Source organism: Pectinophora gossypiella, chromosome 1 (genome assembly GCF_024362695.1).
Source record: "Pectinophora gossypiella chromosome 1, ilPecGoss1.1, whole genome shotgun sequence".
In the NCBI taxonomy this organism is placed as follows: Eukaryota; Metazoa; Arthropoda; class Insecta; order Lepidoptera; family Gelechiidae; genus Pectinophora; species Pectinophora gossypiella.
This window is the reverse complement of record NC_065404.1, coordinates 12,534,678-12,560,016: the sequence shown is the minus strand read 5'-3', so window position 1 is coordinate 12,560,016 and position 25,339 is coordinate 12,534,678. Positions and strand designations below refer to the sequence as shown.

The window sequence follows — 25,339 nt, the reverse complement described above, 5'->3', positions numbered from 1 at the left end:
ATAATAAACGGATAAGAATATAAAACTAGCCAGTTGTAGATGTACAAACACTAGTAGTAGCAGTAGCCAGGAATTTGTAACGATTTTGACGTGAACTGAATACCCTGACCTATCTCAATACATCTCTTTTAATTCTTATACTGACCATTACGTTTAGCTTAACAACAAATACACCTCACACCCGTATATACCTGTCACTGTGGGTAGAGCCACAAGCTACCACAAGATGCTTGATGTTGAAGTTTTTTATCAACTACAAGATAAGATTTCAAATTATTCTAAATCGAACAGCTATTTCAATCTCAGAACTTGTAATACAGAACTTCCAATTAAGAAGCCGAACTATCAATATCTGTAACAAAGACTCCGCTTGGGAACAAGACCGGTTCATCGCAACTCCTCGACGTCGTACGAAATTGAACGTCGTAACAGGACTTATACGTTCCTATACGTTTGACAAAACACGTCCGGCGACGTTTGACGAAACGTCGTGTCGTACGATGTCGCCAACGCCAAATTGATGACGGCATACGACAAATATCGGCACATATCGGGCAAGATGATACGACACAAGCGATGTACTGTCCACATAAAAGCTCTCTATTCAATACGGAAGCACAATAATTCAGAATATTGAAGCAAGAAACTAAGCCGGTATACGAGTATTTTTAATTACAACGAAATGAAAAGACCTAGCCAAGCTGCAAATATTGACGTTAAAATTAAATTTTACTTTAATGAAATGTACTTAAGCAAGTAATTTTCATAATTGCTGTAAAGCAGGAAAAAATTAAAACAATATTTTAATTTGAAAGCGATATGTTATTATCGTTATATTTCTTTACTAGCTTTTGCCCGCGACTTCGTCCGCGTGGCGTGTTATATAAGAGAGAGATCTTTGTGTGTGTGGGAGTGCATACTTATGTAGTTTAGATTTTTTCATAAGTACAATTTTTTTCCCAATAACTCCCATTTTTCAAAATACAGCCAAAAATAAACTTTATATTTACTAAGGTATGCATGCATGCTAGATTGAATCAATTGATTGAATTGATTTTTTTTTAATTGATTGTTCATTGAATTTTAATTTTAATACACACTTCCTCTCTTCCCTTCAACGTTGCTGTGCCCTACAGGGTCCATGTTTTAGTTCCTATGCCTATGTAACACCCCATTGTACTACATGGAATGCAATAAATAATTTAATTGAATTGAATTGAAAACATCTATCTTACGCGGTTTCGATTTTTTCATACAAATGTTTTTCTCCCACTAACTCCCGTTTCCGTGGGAATTTTGCAATATCCTGTTGCAACTAAGCTTTAAGTTAACTAAGGTACCTGCATGCCAAATTTCAAGCGTCTAACTTAAGCGGTTTAGATTTTTCATACTAAAAGATTTTCCCGCTAATTTCCGTTCCCGTGGGAATTCCGGAAATTCCTTTCTTAGTGCACCTCTACGGTACCTAAGCTATGTCCCTTCCAAATTTCAAAGCCTACGTTTAGCCGTTCAGGCTATGCGTTGATATGTCAGTCACTGAGTCAGTCAGTTTCTCCTTTTATTTAGATTAGATTTTTTCATACAAATGTTTTTTCCCGCTAACTACCGTTCCCGTGGGAATTTTGTAATATCCTATTGCAACTAAGCTTTAAGTTTACTAAAGTACCTGCATGCCAAATTTCAAACGTCTAACTTGAATGGTTTAGATTTTTCATACAAAAGGATTTTCCCGCTAATTCCCGTTCCCGTGGGAATTTCGGGAATTCCTTTCTTAGTGTACCTCTACGGTATCTAAGGTACCTGCGAGCCAAATTTCAAACATCTAACTTGAATGGTTTAGATTTTTCATACAAAAGGATTTTCCCGCTAATTCCCGTTCCCGTGAGAATTTTGGGAATTCCTTTTTTAGTGCACCTCTACGGTACCTATGGTACCTGCATGCCAAATTTCAAACGTCTAACTTGAGTGGTTTAGATTTTTCATACAAAAGGATTTTCCCGCTAATTCCCGTTCCCGTGAGAATTTCGGGAATTCCTTTCTTAGTACACCTCTACGGTATCTAAGGTACCTGCATGACAAATTTCAAACATCTAACTTGAATGGTTTAGATTTTTCATACAAAAGGATTTTCCCGCTAATTCCCGTTCTCGTGGGAATTTCGGGAATTCCTTTCTTAATGCACCTCTACGGTACCTAAGGTACCTGCATGACAAATTTCAAACGTCTAACTTGAGTGGTTTAGATTTTTCATACAAAAGGATTTTCCCGCTAATTCCCGTTCTCGTGGGAATTTCGGAAATTCCTTAATGCACCTCTACGGTACCTAAGGTATCTGCATGCCAAATTTCAAACGTCTAACTTGAGTGGTTTAGATTTTTCATACAAAAGGATTTTCCCGCTAATTCCCGTTCCCGTGAGAATTTTGGAAATTCCTTTCTTAGTGCACCTCTACGGTACCTATGGTACCTGCATGCCAAATTTCAAACGTCTAACTTGAATGGTTTAGATTTTTCATACAAAAGGATTTTCCCGCTAATTCCCGTTCCCGTGAGAATTTTGGGAATTCCTTTCTTAGTACACCTCTACGGTACCTATGGTACCTGCATGTCAAATTTCAAACGTCTAACTTGAGTGGTTTAGATTTTTCATACAAAAGGATTTTCCCGCTAATTCCCGTTCCCGTGGGAATTTCGGGAATTCCTTTCTTAGTGTACCTCTACGGTATCTAAGGTACCTGCATGCAAAATTTCAAACGTCTAACTTGAGTGGTTTAGATTTTTCATACAAAAGGATTTTTCCGCTAATTCCCGTTCCCGTAGGAATTTCGGGAATTCCTTTCTTAGTGCACCTCTACGGTATCTAAGGTACCTGCATGCCAAATTATAAACGTCTAACTTGAGTGGTTTAGATTTTTCATACAAAAGAATTTCCCTTCACTACTCTGCTCCTATTGATTGTAGCGTGATGAAAAGTATACTATAACCTGTCCAGAAGTGTGAAGAATAATTGTACCAAGTTTCATTAAAATCCGTCCAGTAGTTTTTGTTTCTATAAGGAACATACAGACAGACAGACAGACAGACAAAAATTTTACTGATTGCATTTTTGGCATCAGTATCGACCACTTATCACCCCCTGATAGTTATTTTGAAAAAATATTTAATGTACAGAATTGACCTCTCTACAGATTTATTATAAGTATAGATTACATTTTTTAATTTAGTATACCTAATACAATAGGTACTGCCCACTCTATTATTGTTGACGAGAAAAACTGTGCGACTCGATTACAGACTTTCAACTTGCGTTTGCCTCCACCTCGTCTATTCCATCTATTGAATAATTGAAGTAGGTCATTTTTAAGTTCTTCTATCTGGCAGATAGGGCAACCTGAATGAGGGACGTTCCCCAAAAATAGGGCCCTTTGGCGGCTCAATAGTAACCCTGACACCAGGGTTGATAGGGCTGGTAATCCACCCCACAACCAACATGACAGAAAAAGAGAAGAAAGATGGCGCTGTTGAGATTTAACGTGATAATTACCTATTTTCTCATTACTCGGGTACAAATTATTAAAAAATACAATGTAATGGCAGAAGCATATTTTGTAAATAATTGTTGATGATGTTTGAATCACATGTTGCTACGTATATTACTTCTATTTATTTTGATCAGAATAATAATGGGTAGAAGATGTGATTGTTCCTGCGTCATCATTTATACCCAAAAACAAAGATTAAAGATGCATATGTCTCTTATCCATGAAATCGGAAGGTTAAACGAAGGACAATCTTTACAGCGCCAACTTGTTTTTGAGAAATGTAGTCTGGAAAGGCCCTTATTGATTTACATAGACAAAATTTGTGCAATGATTTACTCGGGGTATACTCGTATGCGTTGAAGGCACGCCCGTCGCCGGCAGGGCACTAAATCGTTCCTGACTAATGTCCCGACAGTCTGCCCCCTCCCAACGTAATGAATATCTAGCCATCTAGTACACTAATTAGGGATTAGTGTCCACTAATAATCGTATAATTGGCGTGGCTTTCCGGAACGATTGTCCGACATTGGCGAGGTTAACCGGAAAATGTTGTAGGCTGCCGTAACAACTAGATGTGATGGATTGCGTTGCTTATATCATTGAACACTGTGTCGCTACTACACATTTCAATTGCTAAATTACAAGGTGACATAAATGAACTTACGATTACAGATTTTCCTTTAACCATACTTACATATTTCCTGCTTCTAAGTTTTTTTTTTCAGCTAACTAGTGGAGTAACTTAACAGTGTACATTTCGTACCCACTTCGTAGTTAGAAAGCTATTATTGAACATTATTGAGAGATCGTATTGCATCAGAGTGGGATAGCAGGAGGATGATTGAGATATCGTATTCCACTAAATAAGCCACTACATTGTATACACGACTGATGTTCCATAGTTAATTACTTATTAAGTAAGTACTCATAGAAATTAATGAAGCGATGTCACTAAAGTTATTCTATATAGTAGTCCAGAGACCGAAATAGACTAAGACTTTGTAAAGATCAAGTTATAACTCGGCGCTTGACGTTTAACGTCGCTTAATACGGCCAGTTGGATGTCAATAATCGAATCCGGACCAAATATTGCTTGCTCGTTTGCCGGACGCTCTTTAGTTTCGATTCAGGAGACGCCGGATGGACGGACGACAGACGGACAAAGAGACAAACGAAATTAATTGGGGCCATGCGCCCAGGGCTAATCCAATCGGGGCGCATCTCGCTGCACCGGGTCAACTGCTGCGGAAACTTAACTTGCACTAAACTTGGCGAAGCATTGCTTTTCATTATTTTGAAATCCCTGTGTCTCGGTTACATTCTATCCTTTATATATCGTAAGTATTACTTCACATCAACAGGTACCATTACTAGCACAAGGAACAGAATAAATGTACCACGGTTTGATCAACTCAGATAATTTCGTTGAATAAGCAAAACGCCGATTTTCAATTACATCATAACATTAATAAGGGCGTTTTCAAAATATGAACGGAAGGCGTACACGTATATTTTTATGTGCATGTTACATACATCACTTTTCATATACTTACGCTACATTTCTATATGCAATACAATTATTTTAAAATAATTAATTACCTTCACTCGTATTGAAATAACAAGGGCATTATTTCTAAAGGCTTCGCTTCTTCAGCGTTTCGGTTACAATGTCAATTTTGCGCGTCGCTGCTAGGGCCTCATTAGAGGCGTGGTTGCAATTAAAGTGCGCGTCTTTTGCGCGTTAACGAGCGCCCAAATTGGACGCCTGGACATGCGTTTTAATAAACCCGGGTGACGACACGCGCAAATTAAAAGCTTCCGATATTGTAGTTGGAATATTGTCATATGTTCGTTGTGGTTGTTAAAATATATGATGGGACGTATTTTTTAGTATCTGTACTTTATTTGCCCCGGACGGTCTAAGTTTGGACCGGCTACTAAAAAAGCTGTAAGAAGTGCGGTAGGACCTAAAACCCACTGTCATCTGTTCTTAAAGACGTGCTTGGAAATAAAATCACAAATGTAAAAAAACCTAAGCTGTAAAAAAGTTTACTTCTCCAATAAAACTTTTGGGTATTCATTCAACCATAATAAATGTCCATAATAAATAAATAAATAAATAATAAATAAACATGTTGATTGATCCAAAAAGATTCACAACTACATAAAAAAGGCATGTAATTCGTACCGTTTAACGTCGTTAAAGTCATTATTACACATTTGAAAGTCTTGCAAAACCTCGTGGGGGCACGTCCACACTGAAAGCGGGCTCGTTAGGGCGCGCGGGGGAGGTTGCGGGCGGGCGAAGCAGGGCGCGGGGGCGTCAATCAGGGCAATTGCTGCTCAATCGGCAATCAGCCGCCGCTAACGAGACCCAGAGAAATGCCAATTTCTTACCCACTCGCACTAGCACTTCACAGGTGACCCACTGAATTTTCAACCTCGAAATTTAAGGTGCTAAAGATGTTTTGAAAGTGGTTCTAAAACTATGTTCAATCCTAGATTATTTAGCTTACAGTGGGTAGTCCACCACAACTAAAATAGACAGTTGTACGCCAATGGTAGTAGTTAGAGAAATAGCAAACAAGAACTGTCCCTTGATTACCGCAGGTCGTAGCAGTGCTACGAGCTACGTAAGTCGCCCGCGCTGAGTCGGGTAATTTGCTCCGAATGAAGTTGGAACCGCTGGGAATTCGATTCATCCGAGCTAGGCAACTGTATCGCGGCAGGATGCTAATGTCTTCATACAAACAATGGGCGTCATAAATCATTATAAAATAGGAATTAAGACGGCTTAATGTTTATGTAACGCTTCCGCCGCCTTTGTTGCGGCATGTGAGATACGCGAGCGACATACGAGTAGAGCGCAAACGCCAATCAGCAGCACGGAACATCATCAGCGTCTATATGGAGCGACCGCAATCCATCATATCGGAACAAAAGGCGGGTAAACGTCGCGGTTGTTTGCGCGGGAGCAGCGTTAATTTTATTAAGGAGTCTCAATCAGAGAAGACGTGTAAGTAAAGTCAGGCGGCCGCCGCGGGAGCGATTCGAGCGGATTACCCGTACCTGGAGGCGCGGGGCCGACTCGTTAGTTGTTGTTTGCCGAGTGACGCGGGTCAATCAGCAGAGACATGCACGGAACCGCACTTCTTCGTCCCCCCCTCCCGCCGCCGCCCGCGCGGCCCCTTCGCCGCTCGTTAGGCCCGCCGTCTCTGTCAACTGTGAGACGAGCTTTATCGAATCTACGACGCACGACCCGCGCCGCGGTCGGCCCACTCTTCGCTCTAGTTTGGCTCGTAACCACCGGTAAACAAGTGAAATCAGTGTAAAACGAATTTACATTTGCTTCATGCATGGGTTTAGTTGCTAAGATATTATGTAAACGAGTCGAATCATTTCTGTGCGACAGGATGTATGATTAAAATCTGTTTCTAAAATTAACAATCTTGTTTTAGAATAATCAGGAGTCTTGTTTGAAGTTTAAAAATGCGACATGTAAAAGCGGGACTGGGAGGGACACGGGGCTAATTGGGTCGGATTCGTCGCGTTTAGCTAATTAGCGAGTGGCGCCTGAAGGCAGATGCGGTCCACGTGTGTCGGCGGCGCGGGCGCGGGCGCGCGGCTCTACGTACCACCACCTGGATGTTACTCGCAAGGACTACACTGCAATTTACACTTTTGATTTTTTTAAGAAAGAAACGAACTCTTGCAATGGTTGAAGGTTCTTTTTTATAAATTATTATGAACAATATTTATTAACGAAATTAACCATGCGATATCTGGCATGCATCTTATGTATAATTGCGGTTTTATTCATAGCAGTGCAGTATAGTTTTTTTAATACGTGCGTTCTTATAAATTCTCAAGTGTTCAAGGCTATTATTACAAAAGATTTAATTACTACGATATTTTCCTATAATGTATATAAATCTAATATGAGTATTAAATTCGTTACCAGTTACTCGTTATAATTTTTAATATTTGAAATAACCAGAACCGTGGATATCACAAGAACAAATCGAGAACCGCGCAATAAACCATTTAGCATTTTCACAAAGTTTTATTGGCGGACGCCGGCATGATCACAGAAACGCATTACGTATAAGGAAGATAGAACATTTAATAACTTTAATGCACTTTTATTAATATTTAACATTTACTGTAAATAATACATCGTGCTGCGCCGTTTACCATCAATTAACTTTATTACTACAATAAAAGTTTCAAGAAAACCTCATACAGTACTTAAAGTAATTGCTCATTCGCTTGTTCCTTACGAGTCTTCAACGTGAAATTCTTTGGTTCTACATTAGCAAATGAATTGCAAATAACACTGTCTATTATTAAGAACAGAGAGCCTTTATGGTTATTCATTAGATGGCGCAGAGACATATAATTTCCATAATTGTTGACATAGCCGTGGCGTAGCATACTGGTAAATAAACACTGGCGCACAATGACACACAAAAGGTTTAATTAGTGAACGAGTTGAAGTAAAAACTTTGTTATCTACTCTCTAAATTAGTCCTTAGCGTTTAACGAAGCCAATTTAGTCGGTCCCCGAGATGCCGCTGATCGGTTGTGTGCAAAACTGACGGTTTTTGTGCGGCTGCAGGTAGAAAACAGAACGGTTCGAAGCATTTTCATAACAATGCGCCCGCGGCTCTCTCCCTATGCTTTTTTGGACGTTCGATTCGTTTGACAGCCACGCTATTGTCATCGTTAGATGACGAGACAAAAACTATTTATCGTTAATCAATGAGAAATAACGATCGGATATTGAATACACGGTGTCACCTTCAAACAATCGTAATGACACTAATTGGCTTCCTACCAATTTAAAACGTTATCGTGACACTAATTAGATGTGCTTTGAAGTTAAATATAGAGCGTTACTTCTGGAAGTTTAGAAACTTACCTGGTGTAGTCGCTTTTGCAGAGTATCATGCCGCCTTTGAAGTAGAAGGATCTGCCCATGTCGGCCAGGGCCTGGCCGCAGCAGGTGCACTTGAGGCAGCCGTGGTGCCAGTATCGGTCGAGGGCGTGGAGGAGGAAACGCTCGACGATCTTGCCGCCGCAGCCGGCGCATTCTTTGAGGGCTGGGTTGTTGTTGTTGTGAGGGTAGTCGTGGCCGTTGGCCGCGAAGGCCGCCTCGGGCGAGGGCGGGTGCGGCGAGCTGAGCTCCGCGTACCCGTGGTAGTGCGGGTTCATACTCAGCGCGCTCGCTGCCAGCTTGACGGTTGGAGCGGGGACCGCTCGCACCACGCACCACAACTACACGCCCTGAGGACAAAATTGTAGTATGTTAACACGTGTTTGTTATGTTACAAAAGCAAGATTAAGATGGCAAGAAGCAAAACATTTGAAAGAAATCTTTTAGTAGATAAGGAAAAAAAGGGTGGATAGTAACCGTAGCAATCTTTCAATTAATTTCCTTAAGCAAGTGACCTCAGAACGTGTTTTGACCGGTTCACAAGAAATTTCCCCGAAGTGCTTGACCCTTTGAATTAATTTTTCTTGACAGCCTTTGGGCGGTACACGCGGATACCGTAGGCCTGCGGGCGGCCGCGTTTATAAAATTTTCCAATTAGCAATTTCATACAATTAGGAGCGGGGCGAGGGAGCGGGGCAAGAGCGCGGGTAGTGCGGGGAAGCACGTCAACCCGATCCAATTACCCGGCGGCCGGCGAGGCGGCGGGACGCCCGCGCGCGTCGCAGGCCCTGTCGCCATAAAACTTAATTAAACGTTTTAAAACAAGTATTCATTAAAGAATAATCAAGCTTATGTAGTCATAAATAACCGGATTGTCCCGCGCAGAACGGGTGCCGTAATTAAGACTGCACAGAGTTGATCAAACGCACTGATTTCAAACTACCCTTCGTTAAGAGCGAGCGGAGCTTCCGCTGCGGTGCAGAAACTAATTAAGAATAACGGACGCTTTAAAAGCGTAATTAATTTAGATTGTAATTCTATTTCTCCGAGAGTAAAGTAGACAATTATTTTAGTAGCCCTTTCTTTTGGAGCGATTTGCTTTGGTGGATGTAATTTGGTTAATTTCCATGTCGGACATGATGAGCTTTGAATGTGGATGGAATTTTGGAATGTTGCAGCGTTGCATGGCGGGAAAGCGTGTGGAAAGCTATTACCTGTTGTCGGGCATGTCTAATGAAGGCTATAAGGGCCGAGGGGTGGGGGAATTGCGTGCGTGCTAATGAGCGCCGCGCCGTCGCGTGCGCAGATCGCAGTTCGTTAAATCGCACCCGGAGTACGCTACGGAACCCGTATTAATGTCTTTGTTTTGTTAATTTTGCGAACACGCGTTCGTATCGCCGAGGAAATGTTGCGGTCCGAGATCTTAATCGCCATGTTGCATATCGATGAAAAAATACGTAGATCGTGTTAGCGTGTTCGAAGTTATTGTTTTAGTGGAAGGTTTCACAACAGTTTTCTTTATTTAATGAATTCATTAGATACTCTTACCTATTTCTAACAAATTTTACTGAGAAACTGAGTTTTAAATACAACTGTTTGAAGAAAGCATATTTTCAGGTGATTAGCATTAAACGTAGAGCAAAAGACTTCAACGCGTTCGCACCTATTACGACACTTCAATATATATCTTTTTATATTATCATTGTTCTTAAATGAATTTATAGCCGTTATTATCATAAAGCCCGACCAATTAAAACATAGCATTTGCATAAGGTTTATGAAAAATTTAAATAAATACTCCATTGCACAAAATTGAACCGAATAAAGAAATTACGATATCTTAAATGGCTTATCTTAATGCATAATAACTACGAATATATTAAACATTTTATCTTAAAGGCTAAAGCTAATGTGCTGTCTTTAATACTATACTTAACATACATACAAAAAAAACGTTTAAGAAAATAATGTCAGGGTTCCGACACGAATACTATTGTACATAATTACTCAAACTTATGTCTGTTTTATCATTCAAATTCAATATGTAAAACAATGTGAAGCGAAGTGAGTTTTAAAAATAGAGAAATAGAGACGTAATTCGCGTGGGCAGGTAATGCGGTGCGTGTGTAAGTAGCGGGGGAGGTCTGGGAACCAAGCAGGTGCCGTATTCATTATTCAAGCCCCATTGATTGGATACTTTGTTGCCGTTTAAAAATCTTATTAGCAACCACCCGACAACAAAACGCCAAGGAAAGCCTCAGCCCTCTATTTGCCTGCTAAGTGATTTTTTTTCAATTACAACCATGAACTGCATGTTCCAATGCTCAAGGACCTAAAACTGTAAGTCATCTTGTTAGTGAATGTTTTATTGCCCCACCTCTCCGCGCCCCACGGCCGAGTAGGTATTTGTCAGCTGCAATAAGCGCGATGATTCTACGATTTTCCTGTCAAAATAGGCTTCATTAAAAACTTGGTGTTGGCGAAATGGGAGCGCGCGAAACTCATCCTTTACGTGGATCCCGTGCGAAATTTCAAAATTAAAAATATGTAATATTCTATGTAAAACCGACAGAGGGATTGTGTCCTCTAACATGATGGACTAATGTTATGGGCGATAGGCTGATCCCTTATCACCATAAGGTTCATCATATCCAGCTTACGACATCGTATCAACAGTGGCTGTAAGTTGTCTTTGATTACTTGTGGCTCTGCCCACCCCATTAGGGATTACGGGCGTGAGTTTATGTATGTATGTATGTAATATTCTACGTCTGAGTTCATCGTACGGTCACGGCAAATTAAATACGTGGTGTTTTTAAATAAAGGTATCGGTCACTTGTTTTTAAGTGCAGGGTTCCGCAAGAACAACACCAGGGCGCCCGCCCGCCGCGAATAACGTAATTAAGGCGAAACCGCCGGCGAAATTAAACGCGAAAACGGAATGAGAATGTGAGCCTAATTAGAGCCAGAGGGAGGGGGAAGACGGTGCATCCCCCTCCCCGCGCCACCAACCCCCGCCTGCACCAGGGGACGGTACGTCAAGTTACAGACAACGTCTTCACTCGTTATGCGGTGATATCGACTCCTTAACATCATTTGCATAAAGACAATGTTATAAAATTAACCCGTAGAGAATCGAACACGATCGCTTGTTTCACTCCGTGGTCGCTTCGAACTAAATTCGTTAAAACAATGTTTAGAACGAGCTTGTGTAGATTCAAACAATGCTACAAGGGGTGTTTACACGTTATATCGAGTAATTAAAGCGCATGAGCGTAACGCGATCTTCTTTTTATGTAATAAATATAAAACGTTTCAAATTTTATACCTCACGGACTCGCTGTACGATCGGACGAAAGCATAAAACCAATTCGTTTTCTCTCGCATTCATACTAATTAAAAAAGTGCGGACAAATTGGGGCCCACTTCGCCCACGGGAACATAAAATATCCATTGCATTGACGGTCGGTTCGCCATTGATTAATTTTATCCAATCGGTTGCGATTTCAACTTTTTCATTACTTAATTGTCACGCTTCATTAAGTTGAATAAAGCTTTTGGTGTTGAATTATTATCTCGTTCAATTTTATATAGGTTGACAAGAGTGTTCGGAAATTGAATGAGTTTGCGTTCCAAAACTATTACGGTAAGCCGTATTGCCCTTTTTTAACTTGTCGTACTAAACGGTATACTACAAGTACGGTACGGTTTATTTAAATGACTTATTTGTATGTAAATTGCATATTTTTTACAGAATAATTTTGTAATGTTGTAAGTCTTGTTGGTATAGGTATGGTATACAGAATGTTAGTGACATCGTAACGAATACTGAGGGGGAGGATTCAGACCATGATTCTGTGTTAACATCAAGTGGAATTTATTCGTCTTAAATATGCATGTACCAACATTAAAGTTATAACTCGTCCACCATGAACATTAAGCTCATAATCCCTACAACATAAAATAATATAGCATCACGCCTGCATCCCCGAAGGGGAAGGCAGAGAGGAATGTATACGTAGTACACCCATTCCTCGCCAGCTAAGTAATCATTATATATTATCCAGTGCAACTTCTACTTTAATAAACCAGAATAAATCGGGTAAGGATTAAATATGTATTCACGAGGTAATCTTGTACGGTCACGCGTACTAATATGTATACACTTTGATACCATGTCACATTAACTTTCTAAGTCTCATTAAATGTTAAATATGATAGTGCGACAGGGTTCTAAAGTGGGTACGTGATATTGCTCATGGCTGTACCCCTTTAGGCCGCATCATAATTCACATATGGAGTAAGATTGCAGCTAAATGCGAACTGAACAAATAATCAAGCTCATCTCTTCACAGACCAAGCAAAGAATGTGTACTTATATGAAAGTCTTTATAAACGAGTACCTAATATACTAAGTATGAGTACGTACAGCAACAGAGAGTGGTAAAACGCGGCTAAAATGTAATATTATTTGCATATAATGACCACTAATGGGCTTGCTTTATTCATCGACCTCAAAACATAAGAACCGTTTGATCGATGTAGCCTCTAGCAGAACGCTTGCATTCGAAACCAGCTTTTATTACACACGGCTACAACATAAAATATATTATTATTTACTAGGCTATACATTTATTATCTGAAACATTATTGTGTATTTAATACCTACTTATTTATGAATTAAATAGAAAATAAGTAGCAATGGTGATTTACGATCAGTTGTCGCTAGGACTAGGAGCGAATTCAAATTCAAAAATATCTTTATTCAGTAGGTAACATAGTTACACTTTGAAGTCAATTTTATATAACGAACGTCTCATCCGTCTAAAACTACTGCAGCTTCTCACAACCTGTATAGCCGGGGAAAAGAAGCTGGAAGAAAAACCTGGCATAGGGCCCTAGAAGTTCTTTAAAAAAAAAACATAAAATATTGTTATACAATTGAGCAATTTACCTGCCTAATATCAGTTTTCAGTCAGTTAATCCCATGCATTCATATCTTCTAAATAATCACTAACTTTATAATTACCTTTTTTGCTAAGTTTCTATTAAACTACTGTCTTAAAATTTAATACAAAATGTAGCATCACCCCTATATCCCCAAAGGGGTAGGCAGACTTGTATAATAAAGATTCACCCACTCCTCGACATCTACGTTTAAATCCCGTGTAATATGGAACAAGCCCATTGCCATTAACTGGGTAGAAGTCGTAGAAATCACGTGATACTCAGAAATCAGAATCATTTATTCAACGTAATTATTATGGATAAACTTGTTGAAGGTCAATGTAACATTTTGAATTTACGTCATTTCGCAAGGTGTTATGGCTGAGGAGAAGAAATGACAAGAAACTGCAACAGCAACACATCTTTTAAATCAATGAGGGTATACATTACAAGTTATTTAATAACTAGAGGAACACATTCAATACCAGACATATTTATCATTTAGTTAATCATTAATCTTATAATAAGCTTTTTTACATACTTAAAGTAAGCTTCACATGAGCTTTAAATTTATTTTATGACAAATTTAAAATATTATCTGGTATTTTATTGTAAAAACGTATACATACGAGTACGTAACCCCAAAAACGATGAATTTATTTTACTTAATCTAGAATTTTGAATAGTAATTTTATTTTTATTCCTTGTATTGTAAGTATGCCTTTCACAATTTCTCGGAAGGAGAGATATCCGTATCAATTACCTGTGATCCAAATATGAATTCAAATTCATAAAGTCGAATTCAGCGATATAGAGCTCAAGCCGGGATTCCCGGATTCCGGGATTTCGGGATTCGAAACCGTGACGTAGTGTCACGTGTTCGATTTAAGTCATGCTTTCTCCAAACAGAGCTGTCACGGACTCATCACGGATTTATAGAATCATCTTCCCGGTTATGTCGTAAAAATCTTAGGACTTCGTATATACGGGTGACTGCTAGTTCTCTTCTGATTATTGTAGGGTTTTGGATGTATGAGTGCTCATGACATATATAATTTACTAGCCAAATCCGTTGCGTAGTTTTAAAGATTTAAGGGTACATAGGGATATAGGGACAGAAAAAGCGACTTTGTTTTATACTATGGAGTGATAGGTGATTAGGTACCCGCCCGCGACTGTGTCCGCGTGGACTTTTCATCCCTTTAGGGGCTGATTTTCGGAATAAAAACTATTCTTTGTTTTTCCCTAGGTCTCAAACTATCTCCATATCAAATTTCATTTAAATTGGTTAAGCGGTTTAAGCGTGGAAATTTAACAGACAAATAGGCAGAATTACTTTCGCATAGTGTTGGTTGACTGGGACCTGTCTCCGTACAGATCGCTGCTTCTTTAAAGTTTTACACACGTACGTAAACTCACGACCGTTATTCCCAATAGGGTGGGCAGAGCCACAAGTAATCAAAGGCAACTTGTAGCCACTGTTGATACGAAGTTCTAAGATGGCATAACAACACCAACAGCATAAACATGACTTAATTAAGTGTTTTAGCTATCAATATTCCACTAAAACTTTCGCCATCAATCTCATAAACATAAAACTCTTACATCTTTAATCATAAACATAATACCTATATAATTATTTACGCATTATCTCGGATGTTACTTATCTTTTTTAATTAGAACTGTCTTTATATAATTATATCATAAGTCTTATTGATAGATTAATTCTATCTTATGGCAGATAAGCAATTATCATAAGAAATAGAACGTGTAACTAATATACTTATCCAACTACCTACGCATGATTAACGTATCGACATTTAATTTGAAAATATATGGGATGTCGTGTCACCAAGCCTTATTGACTTACGATTTCAGATAGCCAGAGGCAAAAGTAACGCCGCATGCATTTAAATTAGTCGCGCAATGTAGTTTATACTTTCAACTAGCTGATGTAAGTACGTCCCTCATTCAGCGCTTATCGCTATCGACCCACTAGGGTCGATTAATTCTTTCAAATATTTTTCCTCTCAGACGACGCCCTGAGCCGAGGTTCGCGCCCAACTGGGCACCCTCAGGCCTGTTGTCTTAAACGTTGTACCGGGTGAGAGCCTTCAGCGCTCCCCATTTGTCCGGCCAAGTAGTTAATGCCATCTGCGGCAAATCTACAATAAGTCACGTCAAAAAAAAAAAAAAAGATGTAAGTACGTAGTCGTTACTTGAGTTATGTCAGCCTTTGGCGGCTCAATAATAACCGTGGCACCAGGGTTGATGTGGTTGATTATTCACCTCACAACCCACACGATAGAAGAATAGAAGATTGGATTCTGATAAGCCGTGACAAGTAGTTGTAAAAGGAGATGGTCTGCATAACCGTGTATTTAAATCCGTTTTGTATGTCTTATGATAAATGCGATCAGCTGTAACCTCTACCAACAATTATAAAACCCGTGTGACAGAAAACATCCAAAGGTATTTCAGATATCTTGTAAACGCTACTTGACTTAAATAAGTGGATCGTACGAATGGTCGACAATTTGTCATTGTTGTCGAACAGGTGCGTCGTGAGGAATAACATATATTTCCATGTAATGGTGTACAAGTGAACACATTGTTTGGACGGCCCGCCGCAATTAGAGGTCCGAGGAGCGAGGAGTTACGAAGGCTTGGTCTTTGTTTTAAAAGTAAGAAGTATTTTTTAAAATATTCTGGAATGTACGTACGGTCACGAGTACTAATATGTATACACTTTGATACCATGTCACATTAACTTTTATGACAAATTAAACCGTAAGTCTCATTAAACGTCAAATATGATAGTGCGACAGGGTACAGTGGCTACATGATTTTACTCATGACTGTACAGTGCAATGTGTGCATAGTTCGATCGACAATGCCTTATAGATTGATTTCCTTAGAAACTAGGAGATTATAAATGAAACTTATGTAAAATCAAAGGGCAAAAGTGCAGTCACTGAGCCCAGCGAATTATTTATAAACAGTGGTGAAATTATGAACAATTAGTCGTCATAATTATAAAATTTATGTTTTTGTAGGGTTTTTGGTCTATTACAGAAACTACATGTAACCAGGAGGTCTTAAGTGCAACCAGTTAATTTATTACTTTGCAAGAAACTGATTGGACATTTGCAGCTTAACGTACATCTCTGCAGAGCAGTATGGTGGAGACGATTCTTAAAAATTGCCATCAAACAGGACGCATTTTTTTATCTTTAGCTTTAGTTTTTGAAAAACAGCTGACAAAATATTCCAATAGAAAACCTCCTCTATTTTGAAGTCGTTGAAAAGTCCATCTAGAAGTTAGAAATAATCAGTAACATAGTTCAGGATCTCGTTTTCATAGTTATAAATGTAGCAAAAGTATGACACTGTGGTGTCGAAACTACAATGGAAATAGAAACATAATCAGAAGAACATTTAATGAATTATATATAAATTGTCGTTTGCAGGCGACTGAACTGCAGTCACGGTTAATAAAACCGTTTGTCAAGATGCAGTGTGCTGTTAAACTTTATTGACTCTAAACTTGTCAGAGTTTTCACACCCGTGACGATTGGCACACTTTTTGAGACTACAAACGTTGGGAAATGTAGTGTAATAATATATTTTAAAAGATCGTTTATCTGGTAGACACATTTACACATACTCAAATATCTACTACCACAAACTTCCAATACTTCTAAATCCTTTAAACGTAGGGAAGGAACAAAATACATTGTTTATTTAAATTGTTTTGTATGGGGGCCTTTGCAATTCATTTTTAAAAAGGACATTATAATATAGTTAGATACAGATGACCGCGAGGTATAATAATAGTAATAGTGTAACACAAGTTTATGTCAAGAGACAAGAAAGATCGCTGCCGACGCGGCAGTGCGTACGCGCGTGCGCATTCTAAAGTTAAATTATTTGCAAACGGCCATTAATAAATACAATCACATGCCTCATCCACGCACAAGGTGGGAGATTTCGCGGGCAGTGGAGCGGCCCGTCACGGTATCTGCCCATAATTGTGCGCGTCCAACAAATATTAAGTATTCGTGATAAAGCTACCGGCTAGTGTAATTTTCGGCCGTTTTGTTGCGCGGGAGTAGGTACTAAGATTCCATCAAGGATCGAGGGTTATATTTATTTTCTAAGTCTCTGTTACTAACCTATTCTGAACAATTTAAATAGAAAACAAATTATTTTTTATCAGCCTATCTACCTATCGATCTGGAGGTCCCGGGTTTGATTCCCGGTGGGGACACGTTACAAAAATCACTTTGTTATCTCTAGTTCGGTTTGGGCATAGCAAGCTGATCACCCAAATGTACGTTAAGTAAGCGAAGATCAATTAATTAATTTTGGAGCTAAGTACTTAAATAATATTGATTGTATAAATATTATAGATTTGAATCATCGATTGATATAATTATGTTTTATCTATGTACTGAACTGTGTGATTATAAATATGGATGGATATATGGGTAGAGGATGACCTAAGGAAGTGCGGATGGATGGTGTAAAAAAGGATATGTGTGTGAAAGGTGTGATTGAGATGACAACTGACAGAAATGAATAGAAGAGGACCCCACCTAGAGTGGGATTTATTACTTGAAAACATATCATATTTTTGAATAAGCCACGTTTTATACGTTTAAAGAAATCCTACGTTAAATTGGCCAGCTCAGCGCTTATCAAAGTAACTCGTGATTACAATGTACAAACACTGATAACGTTGCACTATTGTCTTCAGTCAACGTACTCTGTCTGTCAAGTACTTTACGGGAATACCCGCCATGCTTGAATAACACACGACATTCTCCTTATATGACGTCATCGTTACCACACATGTGACGTCATCGGCTGTAATGTGGTTGTTTGAAAATGGAATGCGATTTTTAGTGCTTTTGAGCCATGTCAGGGGCCTTAGGCGGCTCAATAATAACCCAGACACTAGGGTTGATGAGGTTGGTAATTCACCTCACAACCCACACGATAGAAGAAAAGTTTGCTTTTGTTTTTTTCTTCACCAACCCATACCTAGAGTTAGAGTAGTGAAGTGTGTCCTCTCTGAACGAGGGGAAATCGCGACTTCGTTAGCGTGAAACCTTACTATTAAAATTATAGAAGTTTCATATGTCACCGTAAAATTGTAAATAACGTTAGATTATAATCTATCTCGCGAGATTGTGAACTGTCGAAAAATTGTGAAACGTAATATACTGCTTACAATTTAACGTATTATTATTCGTCAGATTATAATCTATCGAAGTAAAACTGTTAAATCACAATCTTACAATTGTCAAATTGTCAACTGTCCGACGGCTGTCCCTGATTGGTCGGCCTTACAGTAGACCGTTCTGTGTCCATAGAGTTAGGAATAAAACACAGGTGTCAGTCAAATAAAATAAATGCTCTTCAAGATTGTGAAATCAAGTACGTATTTATTAATTATTTAGTAAGTAATCAATAATTCTGACATCACATGGTAAGAAAAAATGTATCAAAATTAAAAAAATCTGAAACGTATCATTCAGTATACTTTTCGTGTGTAAGATAAACATGCTGGCGGCATAGGGGTGGCCCAAGGGCCACCCCCGCCGCACCCTAACCTACTGTTATGCCTTGTAAAAATTATGACAAAACACTATTATTCTAAAAAAGAATTATGGATATCTATTTATTAATCCCAAAAATAAGTTATACCTAACAAACCAGTATTCCTAGATGTTATTATGGGAAAGTAAAACTATTATGCTAAAAAACGTTATGCAAAAAGGATTATGATAATTAAAATTATGACAAAAACATTTATGCATTTTAAGAGAATCCCAAATTAACATTATGCTCACTCTAATAGTTTTGTAACTCTATGGTATAGCACGCGAGGTGCGTTTCGTATCACAATTTGACGGTTTCACTTCGATAAATTATAATCTACCGAAAAATAATACGTTAAATTGTAAGCAATATGATACGATTCATAATTATTCGACAGTTCACAATCTCGCGAGATTCAAATCGATAGATTATAATCTAACGTTATTTACAATTTTACGGTGACACATACAAACTTTGCTATCCCTTTTACCCCTTAGGGGATGAATTTCGCAAAATTCCGTCTTAGTGAGCAGTCGTCCTAAAAGGAACCCTCCAAAAATTTTAGAAAATTACAAAAGAGTCATCTAGGACTTGTAGTTTCTGAGCTGTTTTGAGATTTTGTGATAAGCGAGTTTTTATATAGAGAGATTGATACAAACGTTAGTAACGTCATGTGTAGGAAAGCAAAAAGACCTAGAAATGTTTGAGTTTGAATTGAACTCTACTAAAAATTTCGTCCTGATAACGTGATGGTTTAATTATAAACGACTTGGTAAGTACCTACTATATATTGTAACAAGATAACCTGTCATTTTACAGGTCATACCAAAACCAAAAGTGGTTGCGAATTTTTCGCTAACAATCGGTCGACTCCAATAGATAATATTAAGTATGCGTGCGAATGTATGTATGTATAGTAAATATTTCTACTTACTGGCCTTGACACGTCTTTTGTTATTTCTCTTGTTCTATTTTTGTACAGATAAAAATACATCGAATATTGAACACAAAGCGAGTAGCCACGTGAACATTTGATTATTTTTTATATATAAAAATATCTAAAACGTGTCTAGGTTTACGTCAAAACACAAACAGACTTACACCTTTGACGTCATTGTCAAGCACTTGTGAGCGAATGTATAGTTTTAAATATTTAAATGAATAAATTATACTTTTGTCTCTAAAGTTTACCATATCTATAAGTACCTATACCAGTTTAATTTGAATTTTACGTCAAACACAATGCTGTGAAAATTTTGATTTTCGTCTTTTTTTTACATTACAATAATAATATTCATCCAAGTCGTGTCATCGGGCCTCGATTACTTAACACAATATTCCATTCCATGTTTTGTTTAGGTTATGGCTGTAAAGCATAACTTAGCATAGGTTCCTACTCAGTTTAGACGCAGAAGATCCAATATTTAAATATTGGACCTCATGCTAATTCTCACAATGTCCAGTTCTCAATTCGGCACAAAAAGGTTCTCATACAGCTCCATTGTAAAAATACCTAACTAATAACATTTGAAGTACTGAGATATCTAATAACTAGCCGTTTTGAGCATTAGGCATTATGAGAATTCGATATTCTGAGAACTAGGCCTTCTGCGCCTGAAGCGAATAATTATTGGTTCCTTCCTTGTTTCTTATCATCTTGGACGTTTTATAAACAACTCTCTGCGGTCAATATTTCAGCAATGGTCTATCCCGTCACTTGACAATTAATTAATTAAGTTTTTTGATACAAATAATCATAGTATTTACATGATAAATGAACTTCAAAACTGTACTAACTACTAATATAACTCAAGATTTTATAGGCTCAGCATATTATAAAATAAAACGTACATACGAATTAATTAATTAACGAAACACCCTGTGGCGCAGCGATACCTTTTCATTGCAAAAAAACATAAGTAATCAAAATAGTTACCATGAAGAAAAAATTTAAGAAAAAATATTGTGTAAGTACGTACCTCCATTATTTTAATTTTAAAGTTAATTACTTATACGTATTTTAATTAACATGTTTGTAACGAACGCACATTTAATTAAAAGTAATTATATGGTTTTACGTTCTGTCCGGAAATAAAATCAAAGTTTACTTATTTACCAACCTCTTTATCTTGACTATTTATAGGTGTCCCGGGTAATTTAATTTCTGAAGTAACAATAAGAAAAATACGTTGAAACTGTATTTAAGTGAGAATGTGCAGATAGAGACTGCTAGGCGGTTATAAAAAAAATAAATGGAGTAAATAAACAGCCTAATAATGGTCCACAAAAATCCTAAGGACATCTCAATTTCTGAAACTGGGAACTATAGATGAGGCCCCCTTGTAATAACGGTGTTAAACTTATTCGTTGACCTCACGGAAGAGAAGAAAGACATGTGACATGTGAAATGTCAAGAAACTGCAACAGTAACACATCTTTTAAATCAATGAGAGTATACATTTACAAGTTATTTAATAACTAGAGGAACATATTCAATACTAGACATTTTTATCATTTAGGAGAATTATCAAGAGTTATAATTAAAATCAGCTACTTTTTACTACGATTAAAATAATTGATAATACATTCTACTTGAGTTTCTGTTTATTTATTATTTGAAAAGAAGACAAGAATAGCGTTAGCGTTTCTTCGTCATGAGGGCTTTCCGCCTGTGATAACCTTTTTTCCAAACAGCATATGATGTTAATGTTATGTATAGAAGATACCTAATTATATGATGCCACAGTCAACAGTGAGATTGTATCAAGAATTTGTGTCTTTGCGTTTTTTGTGGCAGTAAGTACCTAACTGTTTATGTTGAGCGGTAAACTGATGGCCCACCGTTAGTCTGCGCATGCGATGTCAACCGCAACATTAAATTCTATAACCGGACAATCCGTGTTTTTTTATTTCTAGTTTATTAACTACAGAAAAAAGGCGAGGCCTTTGCCCTGCCGCGAGGTACTAGAATAGGTACTTAAAATTAACAGTAATCAACATTATCTTTCCATTTTATTAAAATAATTGACTTTCCATTCTGTCTGTCAACCCTGGAATTCCTGGCGAGTACAATGATGAAAATATATAATTACCAAAACTTTACTTTTTAATTTATTACGTTCCGTTCCGTTTATAAATGGCTGGTCATTAATAACGCTCTTTTATCAATCTCAGAGATGGCCCGAGGCGATATTGGGAATATAAAAGGATCAATTATAACAAAACGTGGCTAATTTCAATCAAATAATGGTTCTAATTAGCAGACATCGTGGGGCTTTGTGCGGGCCGCTTAACAAATGACTCAATTGATGTAGTTAATAGTGGACGGTCCGCCTTATTACGTCGAAGTCATTCGGGGTTCACGGGCAGTCACGATGGTTAGCTTCTAATCGTCTCTTAATAGAAATACTTAGTGTATGTATCTGGTGCAATATTAGTGGAACGATTTCATTGCAGGAATAAAAATAATATACGTAAGACTTTTAGTAGTTTCTACATCTAATTGGATGAAATTTAATCATAAATAAAAAGTATTAATTAACCATCAAAATTTTATATTTACCATCATTATAAAATAAAAAGATAATGCTAAGCCAAACCAACAGAAATGTAACGATCATTAAAAATAATTATAATTGCCAAGCAACAATTTTAAAATACTCATCAAAAGTAAATTATTAAGTTAAAAACATATTAACAGCAAAAATTCAAGTAATCATCATTAAAAATGGCTACACAAATCGGTTAATCATATTTTAAGCTGGGAAATCATTAGTATTTGATGGCCTTTGATATTAATTCTATGGCGGAATGAAAAATGTATAACATAAATAGTATGTATAATGTATAACATAAGTGCCACTAATGAGCGCGTGCTTCGCTTCATCAAACGAAGTATGGAGCCTGGTCCACCATGTCGCTTCGCAATGAGAATAATCGGTGTCTGTGCTAGCAGCGTTCTTTGGTAGATGGTTTTTTTACGTGACTTATTCTACATTTGCCGCAAATCCTATTAAATACTTGGCCGCGCTGAGGCCTCTCACCCGGTACAAAATTTAAAACAACAGGCCCGAGGATGCCCAGTTGCGCGCAAATCTCGGCTCAGGGCGTCGGAGAGGAATTGGAAGAATTAATCGACCCTAGCGGGTCGATAGCGATAAGCGCTGAATGAAGTTTTTGGTAGATAGGAAACTTAGACTGAAAAAAAAAACATAAAATGCGCTTAATATAATCCCGGACATATCTTTCGATGGAACTATAGAGACGATGGGCTGGTAACCCTTTGCCGTACGGCCATAGAATGAAGATTAATACTACGTCTAGAACGGACACTCTCCGCCCCGTACCAATTCGTATCTAGCTAGATTTACCTCAACCCCCGCTGAATCTCGCTCTAGTCTCAATAGCCGTAAGCCAGTAAGGAGTAAAGGAGCACGCGCGAACTGTCTGTATCGGTAGCACTTAAGCATTAGGCGACAGATGATAAGACCGAGATTTTTGTATGGAATGTCCAGTCTGTGACGTATCACAGGAATCCGAGATCAGGGATTTTTGTATGCTGACCTACGGATCATGGATTCCAGTATAAGCGTGCCTATGAGTTGCCATCTTGTAGCTCCGTCTACTTCAGCCCCGATTCGATAGGGATGAGTTTATGTAGGTATGTTAGTCTGTATATACATAGTAATATCTATACATATGTATAGCTCATTACGACTCATTATCCGCACCCTGCGGCAATGATGTCATCGTATTCTAACAAATACCTTTGTTTTAAACTAATTAAAGTAGCGTTTTGTTTGCTTACAGTTTCGGATTTCTCCTTTGTTAATTGTTACACGTGTTTTTTTTTTCTTTTTTAATCTCATCGGTGTACAGTTGCGTAGGAAAAATAGCAAAATGGGAATCTCTATTGGTTTTTTCAATGATTAGTCTATGTTCGTCTGTCTGTATTTTTTACCTTTCTTAATCCGTATTTTTGCGCCACTTAAGATACTTAAATGTAAGAGAGTATATTACATGAACCGCTCAATTATGTCTAGACTATTATATAAAGCAGTTCACTAGCACCAAATAAGAACATTTAGAAATTCGGGAATAACTTTAATAGAGAGAAGAACATGGATAGTTTTACAAAAGCTACTGTACCGAAAATAATGTGCTTCGCTCACGCTTACTTAGCCGATTTTTTTCGTCATGAGGTTTAGATAATTATTATTGGACGTATAGAAGATTATGGCCGAATGCGTGGATGAAATTAAAAAAGAAAAAAATGGGGGGATTTTTTTTAAGAAATCATCAGTGACATTGATAGACATGGGCTTGAAGAGCAGTTAGAGAAACTGCGGGCGGTCCGCGGTGGTATGGTATGTGTGAAACAAGATTACTATTGGAATTAAATAAATTATACAGACCACTGAAACACGGTTATGGTTACGATAGAATGCTAAGCCAACTTCAGCATTTCGATCCTAACGTTATATTCGACAAAATATTATTTCTTACGAAAATAAAATCTGTCAATTAAATATGACATTTTGAAGTCGGTTTAGTCTTAAAATTACTTTTTATGGAATATACTTACTTCTTCTTCTATCGTGTGGGTTGTGAGGTGAATTAGCAACCTCATCTACCCAATATACTGAGAAACGCATTTGCATTAAAATGCTATAAAACTCTAGTTACATAATTAAAACAACATTTAGTTAAAATATGTAGATAGGTTGCTCGATTCAAACATGTTGAGAATTTCGTCTTACATATTAGTTACACATTATAACATGTATTTTTCTTATAAAATTACTTTCTCATAAAACAAGGAATAATTACTTACTTATGTTAATTTAAATTCTTTGAATATCAGTCAGACTTACTATAAAAGCGTACCTACTTATTCTTTTAACAGGATTTCAATTTAATGTCATCATTTTTTACATTGTATGTTTAGAAGAGTAGAACATTTAATAATAAGTAAATTAATAAAAAAATACTACAGCCTTTGTGTCCATTAAAATTAAGTCCAAAACACGTCATTTTTTTTACGAAGCACTTCGCAAAACATGGACTTTCATTGTAAACGCACGCTAATTTCGACAACACGTATTTATTCGCAAAAAATTTACGACACCTCCTCCCTATGGTTTCTTGTAATTTCCTATTATGTAGCTATTTTATATTATGTACTCTTTCTATTTACATTGCAGGTGTTATTCTCAAGCGTTAGTATTTATTTTTTGTTATTTCAATGTTTTCTATAGTGAAAAATAATATATTACGTAAAAGTTATACGTAGGTATTAGACAAGTTTG

The 25,339-nt window shown here is 37.5% G+C and overlaps 1 protein-coding gene across 3 annotated transcripts in view; it reads right to left on the bottom strand.

Annotated features, from left to right (window-relative positions):
* The window catches only part of LOC126366887 (LIM domain transcription factor LMO4), a 168,394-nt gene that overhangs the window by 59,794 nt on the left and 83,261 nt on the right, over nt 1-25,339 (bottom strand). For all 3 annotated transcript variants that reach the window (XM_050010323.1, XM_050010390.1, XM_050010263.1), the window contains exon 2: nt 8,463-8,827. In XM_050010323.1, the coding sequence (XP_049866280.1) occupies nt 8,463-8,755 (293 nt within the window). In that variant the 5' untranslated portion in view covers nt 8,756-8,827. The remainder of the gene's footprint in view (nt 1-8,462; nt 8,828-25,339) is intronic.